At 33.9% G+C, this 24,680-nt stretch overlaps 1 protein-coding gene across 1 annotated transcript; it reads right to left on the bottom strand.

The window, feature by feature from the left end:
* Window positions 1-349: 349 nt before the first annotated feature.
* Window positions 350-24,428, bottom strand: MS3_00009502 (uncharacterized protein; the record flags this gene model as incomplete). The annotated part of the gene is made up of 7 exons (XM_012938222.3): window positions 350-2,488; window positions 7,993-8,098; window positions 11,618-11,775; window positions 17,292-17,784; window positions 19,479-19,621; window positions 22,374-22,790; window positions 24,186-24,428. 7 exons carry the CDS (start codon window positions 24,426-24,428, stop codon window positions 2,255-2,257), a joined length of 1,794 nt encoding a protein of 597 aa, XP_012793676.1. The 3' UTR covers window positions 350-2,254.
* Between the last annotated feature and the right edge of the window lie 252 nt (window positions 24,429-24,680).

Below are 24,680 nucleotides of genomic sequence, written 5' to 3'. Positions count from 1 at the left end.
ACGAGTGACAGTCTTTCAATGAGCCCCTCCATCGGTGGCTGATAGCGATGTGATCCAGTTGGGTCCAACGTTGGGACGAATTAGGGAGTCGCCATGTTAAAAGATGTTTTTCCTTATGCCTAAAGTTAGTATTTGCTAGAAACAGGCGGTTATATGAGCATAGTTGCAACAGACGGTCGCCATTATCTGTTCTTTGAGCAACGACAACATTAGATCCACCCATGTGTCTTTGCTTTTCGATTAGTTTACCTACTTGAGCACTAAAGTCACCAGCCACTATTACTACATCTGAGCTGCAGTCAGTGGGAGAATAGGCAGAGACGACGAAGAGGCAACGACGAGTAACCCTATCTTTCCGAGTCCTTACTCTTATGTTTAGTCGGACAGCGCATAAACGACTATCTACTGGGATCCAGTATAAGAGAACTAGTTATACCCTAAAACTCAATGCTATGCCTACACCAGAGAGGCCATGGGAAGCAGCATCAGGGCTTCCAGATACACGAAGCGTGAATCCAGATGGTTCTTTATTTTGATATGGTGAGGTCAAATGAATGACGCTACTCGGATCCTGTATGCGCGTTTCGGAGACGCGGCACACATCGATGGTGCGAGATTCTAAAGTCCTAGTCTAGGAAGCTTGTTGTCCTATTTGGCACAGTGTTCGGACGTTGAAAGCTCCCACATGCAGTTTAGAGCGTGGTTTCAGGAGACCGACAATAACGTCCCGCTTACTCGAATCGTTTGCATTAGCGGCGCAAGGTGATAAAGTAACGTGAGAAGGGTTAGTCGTGGAGATAAGAGATTTATTTGGAGGTGTAGGAGGGATTTGGATGTGGCCGACTTGGCCTCGGGTGCTGTTACGGGTATGAGGGCTGATGTCACTTTCCGGCTGCCCACACCGTGTAAAGGCTTTTCTTGAGAAACACGAAAAGGAAGTCGGATTAATGTTGGTCTTAACGACGTGGGAGCGTGACCAGAATTCAAGGGACAACTGTTTGAGGCCGGTTATGCACGACCTTTTTGTGGGAAGTTTTTAACATGTTAGCTCCGTTATGCAAAAGGCCTTACCGCCTGAGACAGAAATCCGTGAGGTGTGACATTTTTAGGGTCGACCTTTTCTAACGGCTTTCCAGTGCTTTCAAGTCTTCAGTGGTGGTGTAACTTAGATCAGTTCATGATTTCAAGGGAATTCAACAATTTCCACAACCCCATACTGAAAACTTTACGATTACGTTAAGCATGTTGTTTCTTTTTCTTGTTATTTATATCACCTAACGAACTAAACTTCATTGATTACGGTATATGAAACTCTTTAAAATGATATTCCCAATGCGAATTTAAGTTGTTTGCAGCTGATGAGAAAGAAAGTTTGAAATATAATGATGAATTCATTTTATTTTGGATGTCTTGTTCTTAGCGCTTTATTTATATTCATCAAGGAATTAAGATGTATGGAAATAAACAAACAAATAAATAACACGAAAAAAAAGAAAGATAAACTCAAAAACAAACAAAAGAAAACAGGAAAATAAAAATCACAAAACTGCCAGAAGAGCACTTACACACACACACATATATACACTGAGTATGTATGCATAACATTATACCTTAAAAGCAAAATGATCGAAAATGATCATGATTGATTTGTCAAAAATACTAACTAATCGATAGAATTGAAGAAAAAAACTTGGAGTCTATCACATCTTGTATGAATGAATAAATAAAAGGTAATAAGAGAACAATTATAATGTAGTACATATTTACACATACATTCACAAATAGACATAGACAGACAATGTAAGTCACTAATCAAGTACTTAAGACTTTAACCGATAACCTTATTCAATAGATAAAGGGATTCAAAATGATGATAACGATGATACAATTCAGCTGCTCCAATGGAAATGAATAAAAATGAACAAGATTGAAAGTGGAACACCTTAACCAATAAGCCCCTATTTCACAATTAATAAGATCAAATGAATGAATGAACGGATGAATATACACTATTATATTGTGAATGGGGAGTAAATATGACAAATGGGGGAAGGAGGAAAACTGACGAGTAAGAGAGAGAGAGGGGGGAGGGGAAATCGATGACAATGAAAACAAACAAATCAACGACTATTATACAAACAGGCGTGTTGCACAGAAAAAGAGAGAAAGGATTAACAAAATTACATACATACATACATACATACATACACACACATATCATATTGTACTTTTGTAAAAGTTCTATTTTCCATTATCAAGAATCTGGATATCGTACTAATTCGAATAAATCACCAGTCTCTATTTGATATGAATATAAATTACGATTTGGATATTTTAATTCTTCTGGACCTTGAATTTGTGACATAACTTGATCAAAATAAAATAATTTCAAATGTTTAATTTCATGTTGATTAGTAATATTGAATAAATTACAGAAATGACGTTTAGCTTGTGATACTTTTAAGTTGACATTTATATTATACCAAACCTGAAAATCAGAGAAAGAGAGAGAGAGAGAAAAATGAAATCATGAGGAATGATGTAATAATATGTTGGATATTATATTTTATTAAGTTTTTGATTGAGATCATGAACCAACTGATGTTAAACCACTATTGAAAACCTGAAAACACTGGACGGCCGATTTGTCCTAGAATGAGACTCCTCAGTAGTGTACATCGACGATCCTGCTTGCGAGATTCGAACTCACGGCCTTCAGTCTCGCGCGCGAACGCTTAACCTCTATAGACCACTGATCCAGCATCCAATGGTGTTAATGTTTATCCTTAACCAATCCATGAAATTGAGCGACCAACTCCCATTGTACTGAAGTAGATACCTATCTCCACTGGTCACGGCATGGTCTAACATCAATCAGTTCATGATCTCAATCAAAAACTTAATAATTCCCACAACCCTATACTGATAGTATTTTTATTAACAAGGTCGAAAAGTATTTTAGAAATAAAATGGGTTTTGTCCCTTTTTTTAGGTATACACCTGAATCTTCAGTGTTGATGACGTTTACAAAACTCAGTATTTATTGCTTCAAATGTTAGGGTATTATTACATAAAACCACTATTGATCAAAGTGAGTATAAAACTTGTTTATTATTTATGATATTCATTATTATTCATAAGAGTGTATATTTTTCCTATTAATAATATTCAGGATGGAAATCAAGCAATCACTGTTGGCTACCGGATAAATTGATATTGCCCGTATGTAAGCAAGAATTGATTAAATACAATTTGAAATATCAATAACGGGAGATTGCGAACTCCAATAAATTTAAAATTTAGTTTGTGAAATGTCAAAAGTGATCTCATAGACATTATCCCCACATGCTATCGTGATATGTATACGTTACAGGTTTTAGATCATAGACGTCTTTCAAGTATTGCTCACGTTCTGAGGAATGACCGGAGTGAGTAATCTTAAGGTTAAGCATAGAGTTACTAGGGAAAAGTACCAAATCGATTGATGGGATTATAAATTTTCGCTGAGTAAGGTTAGAGTCAGGACATAAGTTACATATCCCTAATCATCCCTCGCCTTGATAGTGAAAAGTTTCATGGTGTAGTCGTCGGTTGGAAAAGAAACTTCGAGTGAGTAAACCAATACATAACATTAATCCATAAAGTTATTGACTGTTAATTTGTTCTATGTTGGCATGTGAGGATCACCTGGTTGGGCTCCGTGTGATAATCACGATCAGTGGTTGGAGAATGGATGACATGGCTCAGAATTGTCTACAGTGGCGTGGATGCATTCATTCCTTATCTTTGTCTCGATTTTGAATTTATTTATGTAATCCTTTTCAATCAGCCTTTCCGAATTCTATTCTCAATATTTAGACCTTTTTACTGTCATCGCTACTAAATTAATTTGATCTCTTTTAATATACATCTTTTTTAACTCGATTATATCGAGCTAATATGGTATGGCAAATGAGTCCAACAGGCATCTGCCTTAGGGTCTACGTAAATGATAATTGACTACCATGACGTTTTTCAATATGAGTTAAATGATAGTGTTTATTAGATTAACTCCACAATAGTCATGTATCCTGGTAAGGATCAGACGGTTGAATTTTGATGACAAATATTTACCAAAACAACTAACGAGAAATATAATATGATTTCAAGTGTCTTACATTACAATAGAACACCAACTAACTGATTCTAAAAAGGTTTAGTCAGTCGTTATAAGGAATTTGAAACCTGGAACACATGTGCATTAGTTAGGAAAAATACATTTGAGTTCTCTGTGAAACTTGTAACAAGTACTCATATAATAATAATAATAAATGATTAGTACTATTAAAAATTGATCAGATTAAATAGTTTTTAATAATATTAAGGGTGACCTTCCATAGCATTATCCGTAATTAATGAAGCTTCAGAATGAAATAAAATAACTGTCTAGTATGTCTGAATATTTATCGACTGTGCAACGTATGTGAACCTTGTTTTAATACTAGTTCTGAACCATACCAAATTTTCTAGCTTCAGTGAGTTCTCAATTTATTGTATTAGTCAGACCACTAGTTCATAGTGAGTCTCCTTTAGACGACAGAAAGAACACTTGTGATATTTTGCAGTTTGGATAATGAACTGATATTAGATAACCACTGAAAACCAAGAAGCACTAAATAACTGTTTCGTATCAGAATGGGATTCCTCAGCAGTGAGCATCTACAACCTCGACGGATGGACGAACCGAAGAACAGGTTTGTATTATCTAACTTCATTTAATTGACGACATAACGCAACCATGATCCAACGTCCATAAGTGAGCATCTTCTTATCACCCTACAGAGTTGAAGTCTACTGATCTCATCTTCTCACAAGAAATCCTGGAATTATCTCTCGAAATAAGTCACTAGCAAGCACATGACTATTATTAGCATGTAAGGGATTTGCAAAGATTGTCGAGATTTATGGTTTACATAACAAACTTAACCTATGAGATTATTTATTAGAACAGGGTGTCAAGATTGGTTTAATGTAAATGTTGGTACGATGAACTGACAACGTTAGCTGAGGGAACTGTTGAAACCAGGGGGAAACTGAACACCTATTTCGTGTTAAGGACTCTTTAGTATCTCATGCTCACTAACTCGCCAGGAATAAAACCTAATACCCACAACTCAGGTTGTACAACAAATAAGTTACTACTTTTAAACCATTAAGTTGAAGTGTAATGAGATTCATATTTTCAATTTCTGATCAATTCATCAAGTAGTAGCATAACTATCATCCATTATTATCAATAACAATAACTGGTTTAGCTATACCTTGACATAATTCAACTCCGTCAGTCATAATTTTTCCTACTCGAGATTCATTTGGCGCTTGCATACAAGACCAAAGCTCCTACTTTCAATCATATATGATAGGGTCATATATATGTATTGATAAAGAGTCACATACTGTTATAAACCAGCTATTCCTATTACTTTGTATTACTGGATGCTACTTTACTCGATAAGTTCCCAAATCACAACACAGTTTAACAGGAATGTCATTATATTCCAAATAAAAGAGTTGGATAGAAGTAGGAATTACAATAAGAAAAAAAATGTTAGCATATTTATAATTTTTACATAAGAAAGTTCTAGAGTGTTCTCTAAGTCTCCGCCAGCGCTAATTGGTTAGGAGGATAGCTAAACAACGTAACCCAACACAATCCCTGTAAGGAATATGCTTTAATCCGATCTAAATCAATCTAACATAACTTAAAACGAAATAGCTATCTAATACATTTTAATTTTGAATCATTTTCTAGCTACAGTTAATTCATGATACAAACTTTTCTGTCCGATCAAATTTCAAATGAAATAAAGAAGAAATAGGTTAAGGTCAAAATAAAAATAAGCTTGATCATTAATCACATTTAGTTGATTAAAAGTATTTTTTTTAGGTTTTTCACGTGATCTGATGGATAGGATAATAATAATAATAATAATAATAATAATAATAATAATAATAAACATATGATGAGGTTGACCTTGAAGTTGCAATCAACCAATCAAATGTTTTTTTTTAAATTTTTTTTGTAGCGCGAAAAAGAGACATAGAAATAGAAAAATAGGCAAATCATTCTAATTTTGCATGTAAAACTAAACATAATTGATAGATGTATAAGATGGAAACAACCTTTAACAATAATAATAATAATAATAATAATAATAATAAAGGGGAATATTATGAAGATTGTAGAATTTGTCTATTTTCAAATTATAAACTGATCTTAGTTAGACAACTATTGTGAATTAGAAAGTATTGGATAGTTATTTCGTTTTAGAAGGGTATTACTCCTCGACAGTGTACATTTACAACAATGAAAAGAAAAAACTTGGTTTATTCAGTTTTTTTTTATTATAAAAATTGTACACAAAAATGTAGATGAATAGAGGTTACATGTTTGACTGACTGCTAGTTCAGATATGAAAAACGAAATATTAGATAATTTTCAGCTGTAACTGAACTGTTACGTAATAGCTATGATATTGAGCCCCTCTTTGAAGGTATTCTGTTAAGATTTGACCAACATCGTGTACGGTGCAATGGTCATGTGGTGTGGAACAGTCATATAGGGAGTAGTGGTTCAGTGATTAATGCACTCAACTTTTGGATACTAGATCATAGGTTCAAACACCACTCCACCCACTTGGGTTTGGCCGCCCCTATTATTCTTAAGACCTACTTCTACACCAGATAACATCGTCCGTCAAGGTAGATGGTGGTTGCACATGTCTCAACCACCTCAACTGATGAGGATTTACTACTTCACCAATTGATTCGCTATCCTTACCTAATACCTTATCTCTAATCTAAACATTGCTTACTCATTGGTTCCAAAATACACGAGAATGTTTTGAAGACACCTATGATCGAATATTGGTAACCCGTAAGTATTCTTTATTTTTAAAAGTCATATTTTACAACATTAGGTACACAACTCCGTATCTGATAAATGAGATAAATAGATAGACTAAATAATTACCTTATTGATTATGCACATCATTTATCAACAGCAAGTTAGTGAACTCGGTTTTGAGCCGCACTTTTTAGGCGAAGGATGCTGATATAACACAAATAAACACGCTTCACTGTATAGTGTTAACACCGACTACTACAAAAACATTACAGTGAGTACTACTCAGTGATCAATCAGTAGAACTAACTTATTCATAAAGGTGGTCCATCATAAGTCGGATGGCTGGCACAGTGGTAACATAATAAACTATGATGCATGCTCGAATCCCAAAGGTAGGAAATTAATTGCTTCAAGAATGCATAGTAAACCTTGCTGATAAATGCTAGTTAGCACGAAACTTACGTTCAGGGTTTCCTAATAACTTCCAACTACTTAAGATCAAAACATAGTGCACACGATATCAATTTACTTAATTACTAGTAGCCACATTGTAACTTCATCGATAGAATTCAATCAATACATTAAAAAGGACTAGACATACATGACCTTAGTTAATATTCAGTGAATCAACTGATATCAATTGTTCTCAGTGTTCATTGGGTAATTTTAAATGCTTTTTCAATTACTTTTAATTTGTGACAATCATAAAGAAATTATTCCCAAAAAATTGTTAGTTCCTAATAATTTTGAAATTGTTCATGCCTTATCATTTTCTTCTACACCTGAAACCGATTATGTGAGAGGAAATTGTCAGGAAGTTTGAAACTCGAGGTCAAACCATTTACGTCTGTAGTGCTATATTGAGTCATAAATCATTGGAATTCGATATGTTCCTTGTGTTGATATATTCAAAGTAAAATTGGATATTTCACAGTACTATAAAATATAAAGATTAACATAGATCATCTCTTGGTATCATTCGATGAAGACTTAAACTACCCGATAATAATAAAAACATGAGACCAATTGGTGGATCTTGTGATTTTTGCCACAAAAACACTTGAAAAAAATTATCAATAAATAGATAATAACCCAATCATACTTACTTCTTTCCCTGACATTGTGACACGTACACGAATATGCTGTTTTGGAGATAAATCAATGTTAGCTAATGGTTGAAGTCGACCATGTCGACGTTCTAGAGCCCAGTAACTAAAATTAAGTTATAGATTATGGAAAAATTAAATTAATCATTAAATCAACTACATATAAATTATTCTCAAAGGAGAAGACAATAGAATGAAGGAAAACAATAAGAAAAATTTAAGTTGGGTAGTTAAATAAATTCTTTAGTGTGAATGAAGTTATACATTTTTTCAATGAATAACTTTTTTAAAGATATACTATAGACGATTTGTAGAGATTGATGAATTTTATCGCTTACATGATGGGTTGATGTTAATTAGACAACTACTTAAGGTTGTTTCATCCTAACACGGGACTCCTCAGCAATGTGCATTCCCGACCCGTTAGGGGATCGAACCTAGGTCTTCCGAGTTTCATGAACAGCGTTTAAACTTAAGACCATTGAGTTGGGATCCTGCTGTTTACATATCTAATTTCGATTAACCCGGGATATTGTGAGACCATCTCTCATTCTCTGCGGTGAGTAACTGCCTCACTCACTCGATATAGTTGAACTCCACTAGTCACCGCTCCTCACTAGAACTCCGGGAATTCTTCTTGGGAATTAGTTATTGGTGAATGCACATGATTATTATTATAGGAAGTATACGAAAGTTATTGGTCGTTGACATTTTACATAATAAGTTAATAATTCTCACTCAGTGAATTAGTTATCTAAAGGTGTATTAGCCTAATTCGCCAAACCAAATTAGAACAGAAAAAATAAACTAAAAAAGATTTATGTAGTAAATCAGTAACAGTAATATTTATGATAGTACAAAATAAAAACAATGCTAGACGTATGAAATATTAGTTAGAAAAGAGGAAATAAATTATATGAAAGTTGTGTCAAATTAATAATCGACTTTGTGTTATGTCACCAAGAGTTTAAGAACACAACTGACCACATTCATCAGATGGAGTCTAATCGAAAAGTTTGTACCTGGCAATATGAATGAAATCACTAGTCAATGATTTCATGGATTAATATTATGTCTTGAATGTGTCAAACCTTAGTTTATTTTTAATTTACTCCTAATACCAATGTGAGTAACTGTTGGGCATGTATAATACATGTCCCAACATTAATTTAATCGATGAAGATTTACACCATCAATCGACCTGCCATTTTGATACGGTTTCATCAATCAGATGTAAGTTAACTGATAGATACACGCTATTAGCTAAGATTCGGTTTCCTTTTCTAAAGAGTGAGATATACGCGATTGGTTGAATGTGTGGCATAGATTTCTAAAGGATATATATATATATTTTTTTTCTGGTATATATCTATCTATCTGGTTTACCCAATAAAGCTTCCTTTTCACTCGCAGTCCTATTGTGGGACTCCTCAGCAGTGCACATTTACGATCCCGACTAGCGAGATTCGAACCCAGGACCTATCTTCAGTCACTATTGAAGACCTACTGGTCTCGAATCCTGAGAGGCTGGATCGTGGGTGCGCACTGCTGAGGAGTCCTACAATAGGACGAAATGGCCATCCAGTGCTTCCAGGTTTTCCATGATGGTCTAGCTTCAATTGACTCATGATCTCAACAATTGAAATAATGAAAAGTACTTGTGACTATGATACACTTGGCTAATCATACATATCAGATCAAGGTTAAATGGTGATTGAGAAATACTAATAAGTGTATGTTATTGGTTACTTTTTGAAGGAACAGATTTATGTTTACGAATAAGTTTATGCATATACTTGGATTCAGTTGATCAATAAAAGTTGTTCATTCACTCTTGATTTTCATACTCAAGAAGCTGGTTCAGGCACTTTTATTGTAGGTACACATTATCAGTTGAACATTTGGACTACGGTAGAATATAACAAACTACTACCACAAATAATATATTTATTTATTTATTTATTTATTTATTTATTTATTTATTTATAACAATCAACCCAATGCTCAATTTATTCGAAATTATCAAATCAAACTTTGGTAATGACACCTACAAACTACTACCACAGTTGATTTCTTATTCTAATTAAGAGAAATTCTAAAAAGTGAAATTTTTCACGACTATATCAGTCATGTGAACATCCTACGGCGAGACTCTAATTCATGGACGAGCCAATCCGAAGCGTTTTAGGGATTTCAAGGTTACGGCGCCAACTTCAGTGCTTAATGCTAACGCACAATCGGTTCACAGGGAATTTTGTACGAAACGTGGTAATTGAGCGGTTATATCAAATAAAATGGCGAGATTATAATTTGTGGACGAATCAATCCGGTTTAAGATAATAGATCTCGGATTTTAACGCGAAAGCCTTTCATCCATTTGGCTAAATAAATTTTTGGCATTATAGCTGATGTCAGTTCGTGATGAAAACCCCATACATAATTCCTGACTAAGGCGAATTACGACAATTATTGCGAACTGGATAATAAAAGCACCAGTAACACTGGCAGCAGCCAGGTACTACAATATATACAGATGATTGGAGATCGTACAGACTACTACATAGGATTGGTTATGTGCGTCGTGTCATTATCCACAAGTAGCGTTTTGTGCATTCAACAACCGGAGTGAACATAAACAATATTAAAGCTATGTGATCGAGGCTGAAAGTTTTCGAGACTTAATCATGGCTCTAGAGGCCGACTATTCTGTAGCCATATGGATGATTTCTTCTACTGCAAGCATTACGATTTTAGAACTTCTGAACCTCTTTCTAACCTTGACAAGTTTTTGAACCACGTATAAGAAGTGTATCCACTTTATTTCCTTGTTTTTTTATAATATATTTTTACTCTATACTGACTGTTTGCTGATTGGCTAATATTTCTCAAGGTCACTTAAAATTCGTTCAAAGGTCGTCCATAAATTACAGTCTCGCCCTACTACTAATGACATCCAAAACTATAACAGAATATAAATACTTTTTTGATGTTAGTATACAATAAATATCTAAGCTTTTAAAAGCTTTCGTCATATTGAATAAAGCCATTAATAATAATAAATCAAATGGTAAGTTATACTTGCTTTTTTTCTTCTTGACAAATAATCGAATAGGAATTATTTCCTAAGTTGAAATGATCACATAATTAATCTGAATCGGAGTACCATTGAAAATCAAACAGGACTTAATAACTGTTTCAATGCGATCATAAAACTTTTCAAAAATGTGAACTCTGATAATTAGTCTTATTAGATGGTGGTTGGAGGTAGTCAACAGGAAACCCTGGACCCGGATTTCGTGCTACTTGGCACTCGTCAGCAAGATGTACCTGTAATCTTGAGGGAACTGGTGCTCCCTGTCGAGTCACCTAGACTGGTGGCCACATTGCAACATGATCGATAGCATTCGATCTGCACTAATAAGGACTAGACAAGCATGACATTGATCACCACCGAGTGATCAATCAATTGTAATTAGTCTTATATTATGTAGAAATAGTTGTTCAGTGCTTTTAGATTTTTAATGTTACCCTATTTGTGACAAATACAATCTATAAATTAATCTGACTCTTATAAAATTTTATTAATTAACTTATAAGAGTTAATTTTCAACTTTTTATAACTAACCGATTAGGACGTTTATCTGGATCAATTTGACCATAATATCGAACAAATTCTCGTTCAGCACTTTCACGTTCCTCTGAATCAATGACACTTCGATTGTATGTAGTAAGTTTTGGTAATCTGGCAATTACATGAGCTCGACAATCAGGTTCTATCCAAGACTAAAAATATATAGATATATACACATAATGTATACATAATTATTTTGTAAAGAAAACTTCAAACCAAAAGGATTTTGAGATAAATTCTAACATTTAAAAAATGTTGATGCAAATATTTCTTACACAATTAGTTAATTATAATTAATGCACAGTCTAACACAAAATGTACATTGGCCAAACTTCCTGTTATGTCCTATGACCCGTCAAATATCAGATGACAAAATCGTTGTTCAGAACACCAACTTCTATAACCTTGTCCATGTGCTAAACCAATCATGTGTTAACCAGCACGAACAGCCTTGAGTCAACTCTTAGGCCTAATCCAACCCGTTCGGTCCAGAACGCAATCTAAGCCTCTACTGTTTAATTCGTCTATTTCGGACATACGTGACTTATATACAAGTAAATCAAACCGCATCTCACCATAAAATGAAAAATAATTATTAGATAAACTAAAGCCCAAAGTGCGTTTAAGTATAGGAGACTGTAACTAATAAATATGGAATAAGTTAAGAATAGTAAATCGTATAATAGTAGTCAATAGGTCAAATAAAAGCTTATAATAAATGGAATAGGAACATATGTATATTCTAGTTGTTTAATAATTATCTCATAACAATATATGTAATAATAATCCATGAAGAATTCCTAGCAGTTATTATTCCTTTATTTTTCGCTAGGATATAACACTTCCTACACCACGTTAGCACAATGAGTTGAAAACAACAAAGTGAATATTGGAAAAGAGATAGAAATGAATAATAAGATTAAACGTTGGGTATACATGAAGGTATATTAGAGCTCAAAATCTAGAGTAAATGTATTTGTGCTATTTTGACCTATTCTAAGCCATTATTTTCTAACGTATTCAATCATTGGTTATGATAATCGAGAGGATTCCAGCTAGATAGTTTGTACCCACTTGCATAACTCAACTTAACAGTCAATGACTTTGTGAACTGATGTCACATTTTAGCTTGACTACAGTCAAATTTCATTCAACCTACTTCTACACTTGTAAACATTAACAAGGAACATAGTACACATGAGATTACTGTCCATACTTTTATTTCAGTAGAATATATTTATGGTTTTTCAACAAATCAAACCTAGACAGTGAAAATATTTACAAAAGGAACTTAATCTCGGAATAACTGACATCATTTAAGTGATTTGGAATTTCATTAATTAACAATATAATGTAGATAAACCATATCAAAACTTTAGATTATGCACATCTAAAGCTTCTTCAATACATCATGAAGTGTATGTATATACATACGTTTCAATAGGCTAGTTTGTATCATTAACTACTATCGAATAGCTAGTATGATGTTACATATTTATGGTCAACCATATATGGTGCAATATAATATTTAGTAATGTTCCATGATCCTTCACTGAACTGTATTGGTAAATGTATTCTACTAATGTGTTGAAAAAAGTATTCCCATGAACAACTAATGTGCCTACCTCTACAAAAAAAGCAAATGAATAAGTGTAATTTCTAAAATCGAACTGGTTAATCAAGGTAGTTTGTTCTATTTTGAAAAGGTTTATTAATGAGCAGTTAGTATAAGGTATTAAACAATGGTGAATGAACACACAATATTGTAGTAGTATCTCACAGGTTGAAATCATGAGTCAGTTGAAGCTAGACCACCATTGAAAACCTGGAGGCACTGGACGGCCATTCCGTCCTGGTATGGGACTCCTCAGCATTGCGCATCCACGATCCCACACCACGCGGGGCTCGAACCCAGGACCTACTGGCTTCGCGCACGAGCACTTAACCACTAGACCACTGAGCCGGCATCCAACGGTGTTAATGCCTAACTTCAACCAATCCACGAAGTTGCGCCACCGTACACCATTGTCTTCAGTGAGTTTTTATCTCACAACAGACCGGTTGAACTCCACTGGTAACGGCTTCTCACTAGAACTCCAGGAGTTTTTCCTGAAGTCAGTCACTAGTGAGCAGTTGATTATTATCAGAATGCGTTTTGTGGAGAGTTTTAGAAATTTCACAGGTTGAAATCATGAGTCAGTTGAAGCTAGACCACCATTGTAGTAGTAGTCTAAAACTAAAACATCAAGTTGAAGATACATCCACAGTCCCGAAGAAAGTTTTATTCTTGAACATTGAATTCAAGGTAGATACAGTAGCTGAGATATTAGAGAATAAACTATCTAGATTACTGAAAAAGACGTTTTATTTAGCAGAGCTCCGAAATGGTTTTTTTTTTTAGAAAGAAACTCATTTAAGAGAAGTGTCGAGGAAAAACTGCAGTTTAGGACCACCTTAATGTGCATTTATCAGTTTACTTGCTCTTGTGGAGCAGGTTATATTGGCCGTATAAAGTGTGAACTTGGTAGACAAATATCCGAGCACTAACGTGTATGGCTATCTAGAGAAAAATGAGAATCGATCAACAGCTGAATTCTTGAACACATGATCAACTTGGGTCACACTACAACACATGGATCGTCATTCAAAATCCTGTACAGATTCAGAAGAACTAGCTCAAAAAAGGTTTGGATGAGGAGTTTGTACACAACTGAGGCTATAGCAATTCACCATTTTAAACCTGATCTCTATGTACAGAAGAGTCATATTTGATCCCTTATTCTCCAAGTCTTTCCACCCCCCTTGAATTTTACAAATTCTAAATATATACTATAACCTTCTCCTCTCCCTTAATAAAGCATACAGTTATCTTTAACTTTTATTCTATAGATTATTACCTTTAATTGCTTCCAAAACTATTACATAGCGTAAGTTCTTGATGATTTTTGATTACTTTTCTAAATGATGCAACTCATATTTGTTCAATACTTGAAATCTATTATTTATTATTTATATCAACATATAGATATTGGTAAAAAGAGGCCCCAAATACATATGCGCCACACAAATCTCATTTGATATGTGTGAAGGCTGTGATACTACTCGGGTGCCCAAACCGAAGCAGGTGGTTTTCTTAGGGGGTCACACCCGTAGCCTTCGACCTGAAGGTTTGATCCACAAGGTAGTAGAGAAACGTCAGGAGATGCAGTCCCATGGTAGCCGGTGGCCAACGCCATTTTCCACTTCAGGATATTGGAGCCCAAGTGCACCATTGGTTTGGAATCAGGGTTTTCCAACTCCCTTAGGTGGACTCTCCATGTCCACCAACCCGGTTGAAGTGCCGGACATTCGCTTTTCGTCCTCACAATTTCGTAAACAACACCCCCGCCACGAGAAGGCAATGAGTAGGACTTCCCTAGCAGAGGCTATATACACGTGGCCATGTGAGAGCATTTCGAGAGGGAGAGCAGACTCTCCCCACTCTCGGCCGTACCAGGGCATTTAGGGGCGAATAGGAACAATGACGGGGCGGATTTGAATGCATATAACATACAGTTCTCTTTGAACCTAGCACACAACAATAACATCATGCACTGTCCCATCGCCCTTGGCAGATTAGGCAGCCCGAAAGTTACGAGAACACCATCAGGGCATACGACAGGCTAGGTACCCCAGTCAAATCTATTACCTATAAATAGGATTGTACATTTTCAAAAAAATGATATTATCGAAGAGAAAATTTTCTCCATTTAAACGTCTTCATTGTTTTCAATAGACCAATGGGCTTTCACTTTTTTTTTCTTTTCAATATTGATAATAGTAATAATAATTGGTAGTAGTATTTTTCAAACAAAACAAACGAAGATGGATAGTGGATAGTAGTGGAATCCAGGATGAGCGTTTCATCCTATCCGGGATTCGTCAGCTGGATGTACCTGCATCTCAGAATTGATTTTCACTCCGGGACTCCAACCCAGTACCGTTCGCTTCAAACGCCATTGCGTTACCCACTTAGTTACTGAGTCCTGATAGCCACCTGCTTGTGCAATGGGGTGAAGTTTAAGTTCACTTGGTGTTGTTTTACTTGTATCCTCCCATTGTTATTTAGGACTGTAATTGATCAGTCTCATGTTGGCATATGTGCATCCTGTGAGGATTGCCTCGATATAAATAGGACGGAACGCGCGTCCTGGATTTCACTGCTAGCCACTATCCATCTTTACTTAGAAAGTTTGTGACTTAAGGCTATACCGAGGTAATCCGCACAGGATGCATATATGCCAACATGAGACTGATCAATTGCAGTCCTAAATAACAATGGGAAGATACAAGTAAAACAATACCAAGTGAATTAAAACAAATGAATAAAGAAATTTTAGCACATTTTCATTTCTCTACTTAGATGATGATGGGTAATGAAATGACCTTGAATTAAATGTAACATTGTTGATGCCCATTTTAAACGAAGAAAAAAAGGATTGTTAATAATTAACAATAATATTAAAGCCTATTACATTAGTAACCACAATATAAACAATAATATAATGAATTTATAAAATAGAATTAATTTGTACTTATGATTTAAAGTTCATATTATAAGGGATATTTGAAATACAATATACAAAACAATTGTTTCAGATTGGTCGGAAGTTTTTTTATTTTTCTTTCTTTTGGAAGCTAACAAAATTAGATTAACTCATTTAGCTACTTGGCACAGTTTAATTTACTCGATTTAGAAGTATAGTACTTATGTCAATTAATCAATTATAACACAATGTGGAACATGACAAATATCTGTATCGATTCAAGTCATTACATTACATGAGTATAGCAAAGTGATTAAGAAAAATCTAGATAAATCCCACAGTAGTAATGTGGTGTATGCTATTTATGTTGACAGATATTAGTAGTATGTAGCAGCAATCGGAATTTGAAATGTCTGCCAGTAGAAGGTTGAATTGAAGAGAACAGGAATGTTAACAGAGAGTATTTGTAATAATAACAGAATTGAAAGAATCATAAAGCATGTAAGAGACAACTGAAGGAAGATGTGCAAATAATGTAGTTAATGCATAGTTTTCATATTTTACGAAAGTACTCTGTAATTTTGCATCAAACAATAAGTTGGTGTTCCATACCAAATCTTCATTCACTATAGTAGTAGTGGTAATAGTATCAATAGGAGTAGATTAGATTAGCCATAGACAATATAAATCGAGGAGATGGAATGAATTCGTGAGATAAAAAGTGTAAAAAATTCCAAAACTTAAGATCTAAAAGAATAGAAAAAGTGAATACATCTGTGCACCATTGAGACTGATTCCGAATCATCTCACTCAACATTTCTTACGATTATCACAATAATAGGACAGATCCCAACCAGTCTTCATATACCAACAAGACTCATTTCAACAATCAATTACTTTATGAACTGATGTCACATCTTGATTTTACCTCATTTAGACTCCTTTCAACTTACATATATATCAGTAAATACCACCCGTCAAGGTAAGTTATCGTTAGGCGAACGTGACATCTACTCAATATCTTTTGATGTCTAGAAGTTATCCAGCTAGCATTAGTTCGTAGTAGATATAATCATTAATGAAGTAATAATTTCCCAAAAAAGAGTAAACGAACAGACAGATAATAACAACAAAAAACATACCTGAAATACAGGTAAAGTATTGCCTAATCGTAAATTGGTTAAACTAGGCATCCATTCATTCAAAGCATCAATACTTTCCCATTGATTGATTAATGTTTCTGATAAACCTAATGTATGTACATTTTGAAATAAGCACTGATGCTGATAACAAGTATTTCTTGATGTATTATTATCAGTATTATTATTATTGTTATTATTACTATTAGTAGTAGTTGTTGTTGTAGTATGCTGAGATGTATGTAAATTCTCTTGCGGAAATGGTATATGTTCAATAGGATTACCTAATAAAATCAATTGTTCCAATCCAGGGAAATGTTTACACAAACGACATATTGTCCACCAATTCGATATGCCATTATCGCTATAATATAAACTGTGTAAATGAGGAAATACAGGTAATGGTGTGGCATCATTATCATCATTATGATCAGAAGATACTTCAGTCCGCCCTTCTGCTCCATAATTATTACGTGCAACGTGTAAATCGGTTAAGCTGAAAACAGATTTTAAAATATACGGATATTAAATATAAATATTTTTATTAGTACAGGGGGAGCAGGCGATTTTCTGGGGATTATTGAATTTTGCAGTTTACAACACGGACCAAACTTGGTTAAACAACTGTTGAAAACTAGGAAGCACTGAACAGCTGTCTCATCCTAGCATGGAACTCCTTACCAATACGCACCCAAGATTAGCACTTAATATTGAACACAGGAACATCATATAAAGGATTTGTACTGCTGAGGAGCCCCATACTATGATGAGACAGCTATCCAGTCCTTCCTAGTTTCGAATGTTTGTCTAAGGTCAGTCTATGATGTAAGATACACAAATTGTTAGAACGTTTTGTGTTTACGGAGTAAAGTGGAAAATTCCAAGTATAAAGAGATGTTTATCTACGCTGTGATATATATAGTAGTATGACGTATGATACTCACATCCTAGATATACACGGATAAGGTCAATTCACCCATCAATTAGATAGTGTGTGTGAAATGTTGAATGATTTTACACACCACTCACCAACTAGTACACTAAAATGATGCTAAACTTTCCAAAAACTAGTTTTTAGAAAGATTATCTGAACAAATAAATTTTACGAATATTCACTGTTAAGATATGTATATATACATAAAGAGAGTAAACTTAGGCGAAAACAATTCTATGACTAGAAGCTTTCTCAAGTGATTATTAATGCATCTTAGTGCGAGAAAAGTTGATCATATCAAACTTAATTGGTACATAACGCTAAAACAGACAGATATTTCAATTCTCAATCATTTGAAAGTTATGCGTTGAGTCAAGTAAGAAACATTTTGCGAAAGTCTAATGCTTCCAGGTTTTCAATGGTGGTCTAACATTGATCAGTTCATGATCTTAATTAAAATGATATTTCATTTAAGCTACATTATTGATAGCAGTGATCAATAAATGAGCCTTATAACACAGTTTTTAATTTCATTGTAGCATAAAATCTGTATTTTACGCTTATTTGTAGTTTGAATGAAATTTAATCATTTTCTAAAATAGATGAATTGTGGCTAGCAGTCGAATTCATGAGGCATATTTTGTTTTATTTTTAACTTGTCATCTGGATATACCTGTTACATTTCAGCATTGTTGATGTTCACAATGATAGCTACAGATAAGTCCCAAATAAGATTAAATACGCGCCCTAAATTCCTCTCTTAGCTACTATTCAACCTTACTTAAATTTGTGATAAAATAGCTGTATCGATGCAATACATGGAGAATGCACATGTCTCAACAAAGCTTGATCGAAAATTCAGTGTTGAATATCAACAATGGAATAATTCAAATCATTACTATTTCTTGATTATATGAATTTTAACAATGTATATTTCCAAGTAAAGTAAATGTATGAACCCGTCACATAGAAAACGATCCAGTTATAATGTTTTTTAATTGTATCTGTGTGGATTGTGGGGGCAGGAGTTGTTGAGCAAACATCAACATCGCTCAGGCATAGGATCAATTCAAATGACAGATTGCATATCTCAACCTCCCCCCACACACACACGAAATGAAATAATATTTCCACTATAACTATCACGATATACTTTCAGCTGTATAGTTTAATAATAATAACTTAGTTAAAAATAGATTACCTCATGAAGTCTTTAATATTTGCTCATAACAAAAGTTTCCTTTGTTATAACTCACTTTGGTAGTCGATAAAGCAAATCAATCACCCAATCCCATGGTACATACGTCGAATTCAATGCTAGTACACTTAAACAAGGAAACACTGTGGTAGGAGATATAATACCGGAATTTAAAGCCAGTTCAGATGGAGCTGAAGGATGCTACAAATTTAATGGGAAAATGTTATATATAAAGAAAATCAAGTTGACGGTAACATGAAAATACATATATGATAAATAAATTATTACCAGATTATTATACAATAATCATGAAGCTTGGTCAATAGTGCATTAGTCCAAATTGTTGCTCATATAAACGGAAAAAAGTAAATGCTTGAGTTATATTGGGGTCTGTGTGATCAGGCTGTAATTACAGGACAGCAGTTGCATGATCTCTCTCTAGTACGATGATCGATTAATTCGCCAATGTTGCCTGGAGGGTCAGTAACCAACGAACAACAGATAACAACTAAATACTTATTAATCCTCGAATCCCTTCTAACCTAGCGTCTAAACAGATGACAAGGATAGAGAGCAGATTATAGTTAACATGAAGTATACAGCCGAACCAATGAGGAAAAAAGCCTTTTAAGTTCATAACACAAATATCAAAATAAGGATAGGATTTGGCGTTGAGTATTGGGAGTTAGAGTTAGGCTTTCCATCACAAACTGACATCAGCTATAATGCCAGGATCCTAATATCCGTATCACAATCTGAATTATTAGCAAGAAAATCTATCCAATGATCTCTGTCGTCTCCTAACCAACTTAAACCGGTTAAAACTCTGAGGTCGTTCGGCTGTATACTTTATGTTTACCTAGATTTACCTAGATCTTGCAAAATACACTCATTTCGTCCGTTAGACCAGTTTGAAATTATTTTAGCTGTTTTCTACCATATGATTTACACTCTTCTTAAGTTTAACAAAACTTTCCTATACACATAGAAGTTAAGCTAATGAGAGACTTTCTGAGTAAACAATAACTGTAGGACAGTTATCCAGTTATAATCAATGTGGATCCTGATACAAATGTGGATAAGTTCGAGTTACCGCACCATATAAGGACAGCAATGTGAAATTAAGATGAGTAATAAAGCAGCTGCAATAATCATTGTAAGAAGGACTAAACATTGAGGATATGGTTCGAGAAGTAATGCAGTGGTATGTAAAAATGAATACCAGAATAGCTTTTGAAAAATAAAGTGGATGCAACCGCGTCAATATGAACAATTACGAGTCATGTCACTTAGCTTTTCCAACTACTCATAGAGGATACTGCATCGATCCTAATCGGATGTAATCTGCGCCTACCAACATGACTCACATCAACAGTCAATGACTCCATAGACCGATAATAAATCTTGATTCATCCATCCCTAATTCTCTTCCAACCTTTTATAACTTCCAAGTGAAGTGATCGACACGTTCAAATACTTCACTCCTTATCATCAGTTCATTTATTCTTTAATGAATATTATATCTTAATATTTAAACAAATTGAACTCGTAAAACAACTAGTTTCAATCTTACATTAAAAACACTTTGATCAGATCAAAAAAAGCAATAAATATTATATAACTAATTTAAAGTATTTCTATCAATCTTCAAAAAAGGAACAACTATAATAATAGCTCGAAGACAAAGAAGTTATTTAAAAGAAATAAATAAATATTAGGTTCCGCCAATTGAAATTTCACTATTCAATATCAGTGATATATATATATATATATATATATATATATATATATATATATATATGAAGACACACACACACATGCATACAAGTTGATTGGTCATATGATGGCATAATGAAATCATAAGGTTGGGTAAGTAAATCATGCCAATCACCTGATTATACAATTATCTTCCTTATATATGCATGTTGTTATTATTGTTGTAATATTTGCATTGGAAATTAATTGTAAATAAGGAGTAGAATGAAATATATACAAAAATTTGCAAAAATTTAAAGCGAATGGAAGAAGAAGAAGAATAGTAACAAAAATAATAGTTTTGCGTAAAGAAAGTGTAGAAAATATTTGGGTAAGGAAGAAAATGTACTTTTTATTCACGAAAAAAACACATTGCGATTTGACTGAAATAAAGATAGAACTTAACTACGAATAATTTCATTTGTTTGGCGACTTGTACTTTTGAAAGATATTTAATTTCTGGGTCATTTTAAAGTGAAAGAATATATGATGGGTATGATGGTGGTGAGGGAAGTTGAGTCCAAACGTACAGTTGTAAAATTACTTGTACCGTACGAATATCCTTTATTTTTAAAACCCAAACTTCACAACCGTAAAGTAGAACAGAGCGAACTACCGCATGGTATATTCGACCCTTTGGTTGACAACCGAATAACATACCACCTTAACTTAGTATCCTACAGCAAGTAAAACCATTTCTTAAGTGATATTTCTCTCATACTCTAGCAATAATTAGAAGAAACTTATGTTTGGACACTGTTATCTTATCTATGCTCTATGATGATAGATCAGGTTGTTTCACAATTATGCATTAACGCAGAAACGAATTTCAAGCCTAATATGAAATATACTAATTCACAAGGAGGTCCCGATTCTGAAATGATTTTACTTTAAACGATATTAAAGTCTAGAGCGAAACTATACAGTTGCTTTGAGATTTTGAAATTTAAAACATTTGATCACGACTCAATTTCCTAAACGATATGATTCCTGTCGGGACTGTAAATATACACTTCTGAGGAGTCTAAAAATTGAAGGGGATGACTATCCAGAGCTAGGTGGCTTCAAAAATTCCCCAATTGAGATTAATCAATGAAGAAAGTCGTCTCAAAATTGAACTGATCTCAATAACTAACCAATTCAATATATAAATGAAAAAAAAATCCGTCTAACGGTTTATATTTGGTAGAACACTTACCTTTGGTAGCGTTTTCATGTTAGATGGTTCATTTCCTCTTGTTTGTTTGAGATTACCATTACTACCAACACCATCATTTGGATGGTTAGTCGACTTAACTTTTTCTATTGAATCATTCATGGATTCATTGTGAAAAATTGGTGAGAAATCAATTTCATTATGTTTAGACTGAAGTATTTTATTCGACTTGGATGAAGATGACAGTTTGTTAAAATAAAAATAATTTTGATCCTGTATAGATAATTCAGAGCTATTCATAGGTTGAATATTTTCTTCTCCTTCAGTAGATAATAAACCAATAGTATCTTCATCAAAAGATGAATTGGAAGATTGGTTATCAGAGATATGACAACCTAGTGGGTTTTGACTTAAATTTAATGATTCAAGTTTCTCAAGCCAACATAGAATTTTAAATACCTAAAAAGATAAAACAAGCAACATATAAACATCACGAAATATTAATCAAAAACAAATATTGTACGGGTACTTTCGTATTACAGTGCTGCCATATGTTTGCTAATTAATAAGAAGCTGAGTGAGTTAATTAGTTAAATAATAATTATCTAAACAGCGAACAGTTGGTCTGCAACCTTAAAGCTAGATTAAGTGAAACATCCGGTCATTTCCTTATTATTAAAAGACAAACTCCATAGTATTTAGTAAAAAATTAGAAACAACTGATTTTTGCGTTGAGTTAGATGTTTATCAGTTCAGACAGCATATCTACCCACTAAAAACTTCAATGAAGCGATATTCAACCCCAAACTTACAATAAGTGCCTACCATTGAGATCGATTTGCTGTGAGTTTTTGCAAGCTGGCTTTGAAACCAAATGCAACAAACATTAGCTTGTGATCAGTCAGTAATATTAACCTCTTCTTCAAACGAACTTATAATACTATGTAGCAGAAAAAGCCAAAATAAATATTTACTATCCTATATGATTGCATTTCACGTTGAGATCAAAGACCGGAATAGACACATACTGATCTTCTCCATTATGTCTAAAAATACATGAGACAAATCTCTGTTCAGAGTACGGTATAATCATTATTAATACTAAGTATAACAGATCATTATAAATCGCGCTTACTGATTTTAAAATGCTCACAACCAATTTAGGTAATCACAATAGTTTCGTAGTTCTACCAATAGTTAGGTTTCCCTGTAATCCCACTGATATTCTATAAGATGACTGTTCCAACAAAGAAACCAAATAGGTTGTGCTGAACGAACTACTTTTGAAATGGACTTATAGAACTGATGCAGACTACATAGTTTTGGTAGAAATCACTGACAGATAAAGCGAGCCGTGCATCCTAGTTTTCAAACACGATACTGCCAAACATTATTGATGCTGACCATAATTAATTAGGCTCAAAATATTTGGTATGAGCTCAAAGGGAACTATTTTATGCTGTAATACCGGTAAAGTATCTTATATCATCTGAGTTAACTTTTCTAGCATTATTTAATAATAATAATAATAACTCCTCACTCCAGTTATAGTTACTGTTTTGTCCTATTGAGGTGGTTGGTCTTATGTTTTTATTACAACACACAAATTAAGAAAACTGTTACAACAGTCAACACACAGGTTTATGACTGATGAGCCCCATAACTGTTAGCCTAATACATTTCAAGACGAGAAGCTTTCTGGAAACCGGATAGGAATATACATACACAACCAGCGCCTCGATTAATACGATAAAGCCACTATTATTTATTGAAATTTGGACTTATCAATGAAAAAACCGTCTAAACTTTGGCTGGATACCAAACTATAATTATTCAGCGAATAGAAACACACACCTCTTCAAATGAAGACAGCCGATTACAAGCCAAATCTAACTCCCTAACATGTTCAGCTGCTTTTAGCAATTCATCCTTGCAACCAATGCTCTTAATATCTTGAGAATCCATTGTTAATGTCCGAGTAGGAAATAGAATATTCGATCCGTCACGACTACATGTCTTTTGGATGTGGCCAACGAAAATGTGACTTTCTGTCAACTTTTCCTGTTTCCTCTGTATTGCATCAACAAGGGTTGCCATCTTAACAATAAATGTATTAACAACAAAAACAGTTGAGTGAGCGCTGAACCATAAAGTTCATTGAAACAAACCAATAAAAGAAAACTAGTTTTACGGTTGGATATGATCGTTCCCAGAAATATGAAGAATATCACATAATTATGCAGATAATCATGGAGTCTATTAATTATTATTTGATATTCTTGTTCTCACTACAATTTTTTAAAAATACATTCACAATGAAAAAACCAAATAGCTTTTTCATGGATTTTT

The sequence above is a fragment of the Schistosoma haematobium genome, chromosome 7, assembly GCF_000699445.3.
Source record: "Schistosoma haematobium chromosome 7, whole genome shotgun sequence".
In the NCBI taxonomy this organism is placed as follows: Eukaryota; Metazoa; Platyhelminthes; class Trematoda; order Strigeidida; family Schistosomatidae; genus Schistosoma; species Schistosoma haematobium.
Note: the sequence above shows the minus strand (reverse complement) of the source record. Positions and strands in the feature narration are given on the sequence as shown.